Source organism: Ostrinia nubilalis, chromosome 9 (genome assembly GCF_963855985.1).
Source record: "Ostrinia nubilalis chromosome 9, ilOstNubi1.1, whole genome shotgun sequence".
Lineage (NCBI taxonomy): Eukaryota > Metazoa > Arthropoda > Insecta > Lepidoptera > Crambidae > Ostrinia > Ostrinia nubilalis.
This window is the reverse complement of record NC_087096.1, coordinates 7,133,278-7,139,277: the sequence shown is the minus strand read 5'-3', so window position 1 is coordinate 7,139,277 and position 6,000 is coordinate 7,133,278. Positions and strand designations below refer to the sequence as shown.

Here is a 6,000-nt window from a genome sequence, read left to right as displayed (position 1 = left end):
TAATGGCAACCAAACCTTTCTGGGAGGTTTATTTCTGCCAATGTCGAGTGAAAATTGACATAGTTATCAATAGAAAGTGGGTGTTTTAGTTCTATTGATTTTTCATGGATTCCGTGGAGTTAAGTATGAATCATGTATTTCCTCCGCCATTTTCCGCAGTTTGGCACCTCACGTCACATCATTTTACCGAAGTCAGCCCTATAGCTTCGGCGCAGTGCCGATCACTGACGTTTGTCAACAAAATGGTGCTTGACTCTTGAGGCAGGCTAATTTACACCATATTGTTAATGACATTGAGCATACATTTTTTTAAATACCTTTGCGAAGTAAAACTTCTGTACGTAGTACTTATTTTTATTCTGTGCTTTTACGCAAAAATCAATAACCTACTTTTAAACTGTTAATAATTGACATTTGTAAGGATTCCCAGTTCTTTCGTCGTACAGTAGATACGTATCAATTGTAGTGTTTTGGTTGTGAAGCAAGCAGTATTATCGCGTTTGTTGACAACCGATAATGTTCAGTGCTAAGTATTTTTCCGCTAGTAAATAAACGTTAAGGCTTACGGCCGTTACGGATGTAGGACATAGCTGGGAGATTCTGGTATTTTTCCAAATTAGAATTACAATTTTGACATGAGGCATCCTTTGTTTCTGTCACTTTTGACAAAATTTTGAATTTCGTCAGATTATAATCTGTTGTTTACAATCTCACGTGTTATATTATAAACTGACGGAGTTATAATTTCACGTTGGCATCTACAGTTTGGTCCATGCTAGGAGTAAAAAGCAATTAACAGTAAATTATGTAAATAATTAGGTAGGTAGGTACTGATGGAATTAGAGTACAGTCGATAGCACAACAACAGATAAGATGCTTTCTTGATATGCTGTCGTCTGTACCTATCCATATTTCTTTAGTGACATTATTTATTGTTTGTTTTTAAGGTGAAATTAATCACTATTTCTTGTTGATTTACAAACTATCACGTTAACCGGATTTATACAAAAAAATATCTCATTACAACGTAACTCGTAAATGTAGTTGTTTGCTTGAGAATTACCCAATTAATTATTGCTAGCATTTTATCAGTAAACACACAATTAATTTCATAAGTATAACTTCTCGGTCAGTCGCGAGTGCGGTTGGTGATACGGTGCCGTGGAATGTCTGCATATAAAAACATTAAAATTAAATACAAGACATCTTTGTTTATAAAAATATATTATAGAAAGAAACCAAAATGAATGTGCTGCAGAAAGTTTTGGCGGGAAAATCAATACTTAATGTAGTGCAGAAGACGGAGGCGGATCCTGTTGCTGAATGGACACCCCTGTTGAGAGAACAAAACGATGGAAGTTTTTCAAGAAGAGGTAGTGTTTAGTCTCTAAAATACCTATATATTTATTTATACCCGTAGGATTTAAACTCCTTAGACGACGTTTTTTATTTACACGAATCTCAATTCGAACATTAGATACAAAAAAACTTTAGTTTGACGAATAACAAAGAACATCAGATCTTAACATCTTTCTAGTTTAGTAGGTTTCATAAGGTAGAGCGCACTTAATTTTTCTTACTTAAGATTTTAGAGAACGGGCAGTAGCGCTTTCTGGAAAACATCAATCGTTTAAACTGCGATCTCCAATCCACCTGCCAAGCGAGGGGATTATGTCAAAACCCTCCACTATAGTGGAGGATGCTCATAGTCCAGCAGTGGACTGTAAAGAGCTGCTGATGATGAAAGATTTTAAGCGAAAAGTTCAGTTATTTATGTTTTCAGAAAATAGTATCCTATTAATAGTAGCTCATTCGGTAGGTATACTTTTATTTCTTACAAGACCATTAAAAACAAGTTACAAATACACTTAGGTATTTCAAAAAAACCATTATACATCGAAAATAAACCCAAATAAAGAAAAAAAAGTATATTACGAGTTTATGTAAGTATTTAATCATCCGTAACAACAAATAGTTTGGGTAAATAAATCTGTTATCACACCACTGATAATGATGCGCCACGCGATGTGCGTTAAAGATAGCTAAATAATGATTCAAGGTAAATTTTCAGGTGTATGATACTTAAGTTATGGGGTCAAGTGCACAGATGACACAGGTCGTTGTTCTTACGGCATATGGCTGAGCAAAACCATAGCTGAGCCACACGGAATTTTTTTTTGTTCTGAATGGACTACGACTGGACTGGCCTATTTTTAATATACTATTAAAGGAAGTTCGGTATTTGATCAGTGAGCCTTATTTTTGGCAAATGCAAATAATTGCACATTATGAAACATAAATTCCGCATTGTAGGTACTTGTTTTTTAATGTATTTGTTATTGTCATTGTTTGTCTCATGACTCATAAATTATGTACTTTTGGTAAGTAAACAGATGACCTAACGGTAGATGTGCTTATTATCTACCTAAGGGAAAGTTACAAATAATGTAAAATATCGACTATAGTTCGTATTAAGTATTAAGAAATGACGAGCCTTGATTAGCGGGTTTTTGGAGTATACCAATCGTAAGGTTGATTTTGAGTGTTTCATATGCGAATAATCGAATAACCGATTTACAAAATCGAGTACCTAATAAAGTGCACTGAACTGAAGGAATTTAAATTAAACCTTAGCTAGCAATGACAGCCCGCATGACATTAAAATTTTATTAGATTTAGGTATATGAAAATGTTAATTTAACCGCTAATCACATCGTAACCAATAATCTTATTGACACAGTAACCCAGTTTAACAATTTGCAAATGAAGCATAATTCAACATTTTCTGCGACTACTAAATAAGCAATTTACCTTGAACTAAAGTTAAAGCCCTTCGTATTAAGCAAGTAAAATACTGAGGTAAAATATGTAAACATTGTGCGATAACATATACACAAGTGACAGTATTAACGATGAGAGAAGTGTGCCAAGCGCAAAAGTTCCATCGCAAACGAATGCAGGCTTCATTTAAGGCGAAGACATCAATCACTGAAGAAATAAAAGGATTAATGAGAGAAAACAGTTAAAATAATCGATGTATCTGTTACAGTCATAACACATAATTAATCGGTAAAAACTACTTTTAACTATAAAATCAGTCAAAAGAGATTTTAACTGATTCACACCGTCAAAACAACTTTTGAATGAATTTTCCAGTCAAAAATGGTTTTGACCGATTATTAGTTTTGACTGTAACATATTCATCAAAACATACTCAACATCAAATAAACTGCACCTTCCGCGACGCGAACTTTAAACATTTTCTTCTGACACAGTCATGGTGCCCCAACAATATTGGTGTTATTTGAAAGCACAATAAATATCCTTAAAGAAAAACACATTTAATTTCTTAATAAATGATTAACATAATTATACCATAAATGTGACTTGAAAAAGGACCTCACTTTGGGCTCACCTCTGGGATCAATTAGACCTATGGTTATAAAACCAAATAATGATCACACGTGTCTTCTTTAACAGATGGATAGCGATTAATCCCAACTTAACAGTTTCATAGCCATAAAAATTGACTCAAGCGTAACTACCTATTTTTTGAACAAGTGACTCTGGATCCTTCTAAAGACACATTTTTGGGGTAAAAACCTTTACTTTAATGAAATAAAGTTTAGAACTAGGCTTTTAAATGGTGCCAATATTGGTGGGAAGTGTGGATGCATACGTTTGAAAGTGCTTGTCGCGGGAGGTGCGATTTATTTGATGTCGAGTGTATAAGTAACTATTATAAAATTACCAAAAACTTTCTATAAAGTGATTTATTTCAGTCACCTAACCATTTACCAGGTTGGTTTTAAATACTAATGATTCTCTTCTTAAATAAAAAAAAATATAAGTAAGTCGACGACACCTATCCAAAGTAATTTAATTAGGTACATCTGTGTAGTTTTTATGTTAGGTAAATTCTGAAAATTACAGTTAAAGTTTTGTTTTCCTTTACATTATCATAATAAATAAACACAGTACCAAATTATTAGGAATATTTTAATTAAATCTGAAAGATCTTAGCCTTATTAACTAGCAGATAAGAGGCCGGTGCACTTTCCATATAGAGTCGGGTCATTGGAGGATTTTTATTTTATTACTCGAATGTTACAATGTAAGGAATTAGGTAAGCTGGCTGGAATTTATGTAGTTATCGTTTTCAATAAAATATGAAGAAAATTTAAACTGTCTTAAAAAATGTAAGTGAGACAGTCAGATTTTAAGAAACTTGACCAAATTGACCAAGTCTGTAGAGTTAGTAACATACATACTAGGGTGGTCCTTATTCCTACGAAAAAAAAATTTTTTCTTATATTTTGCGGGGCACCACGTAATTTGAATATATACCATATGAAAGTCTTTCATTATTTTTTTTTTAATTTTTAAAAGACATTTAGGGGTCGCTACCAAGGTTTGAATTTTAAGTAAAAACACAAAATCTATATTTGTTAGATTCATTTATTTTTAGCCAAAGCCAAATAAAAATATTACAAAATTATTGTTGTTGCTATGAACTAAGATATTATGTACAATGTACATTATTTGAATCAATTATTTTTAAGAGATAAGTGTTTACTTGTTAGTATCTCGACGCGTCGGTACCATGGTCGGTACAGAAGAGGGGTTGAGGGGAGAAGGGGACAAGAAGCGATTGTCTATTCTATCTATGCGATGTTCATTTGCACCTAAAATGTGATATAAACACTTAAATAAAACATTTATGAAACCATGATTTAAGATCTTCAAAGCTTTTTGTAAATATTTTGACAGCTGGTAGCGACCTCTAAATCTTAACCAAAAAAAAAAAAAATGCTAATTTCATATTTAGAGGTATATAATCGAATGAGAAAGTGCCCCGGGGAGAATTCAAAAGTCCAAAAATAAGGACCACCCTAATACATACACGTCTCTGGTCCAAAAACTCGTTCGTCGTCATAAGTTGTGAGATCCTGTGTAGATAGAACCACGTCGTCGACCTACGTATAATTTTACAAAGCTAATATGGCATCTAAAATAGCAGGATGTTTTAGAATTTCCCTTTTAGAACCTTAAAGAGTTTTGATGTTCTGAGTAGTGGTACTGCATAAAAGCATTACTTCAATGAGGAAGCATTTAATTCAGCACTTAATCGATTAAACTTTATTTATTTTTATTATGTTCAACACTGATTATTAATAATGGTAATACTTATTCTTAATTACATTCTACACGGCGATATAGATGTTTAATGCATGAAATTAATTAATTGACATCGCAAAGAATGTTGTTAATAAGCGAGTCGTTTTCAAATACTCGTAGTTATATCTATTATGTTACTTGCTTAACAACATCTGTTTCAAACCAGCCAAGTGTAAAGGGATTAAAACAAATTAGAAAGATGTCTATAAATAAACCTTAATCGATGGTTCGTGCAATTACCATTGGAGTTACTAATGCCTAATTATTTTCAATCTTTCTACAATAGTCAGTCTTTGGCTATTCCTTAGGATGACATCTCTACATTTTAATCATTGTCCTCTCATTAAGTTTAAAAGGTTTATAGCTCTGTGTTTTATTATTAAAATGAAAGAAGAACTTGGGTTACTATCATTATATGGAACGTAATAAATATTACCTGAAAAATCTTGAAAATAACGCACGGAAATAGTCTCGCTTGAACAAACAAAAAAATATAATAAAACCATTTTTTCCCAAGCGATCTCACCGTGGCGAGGGACGGCACAATTTAATTTTAGAATGAGGAAATAAGTTTTTCCGCCGGCGCCAACAGTCGCCACCGGAGTACCGGATACCTAGTTGGTTACTAAACTGTGTGCTAACCTTGACACTTTCGCCAGGTTTTCAATCGATTTGATTTTCAATTACTAGACTATAGTATGACGTGTTCAATTTACAAATAACTACCTAGATATATTTCATACATTTTTTCTTTTAGAAATTTTCTTAATTCCGCTTTAAATCAAAATCTTATAAAAAATCAAATTCTTATAAAAGCGAAAG

The 6,000-nt window shown here is 32.7% G+C and overlaps 1 protein-coding gene across 1 annotated transcript in view; it reads left to right on the top strand.

The window, feature by feature from the left end:
- Positions 1–1,138: 1,138 nt before the first annotated feature.
- The window catches only part of LOC135074520 (putative inorganic phosphate cotransporter), a 39,751-nt gene continuing 34,889 nt past the window's right edge, over positions 1,139–6,000 (top strand). Inside the window, exon 1 of the mRNA XM_063968837.1 lies at positions 1,139–1,373. Within this exon, the coding sequence (XP_063824907.1) occupies positions 1,244–1,373 (130 nt within the window). The 5' untranslated portion in view covers positions 1,139–1,243. The remainder of the gene's footprint in view (positions 1,374–6,000) is intronic.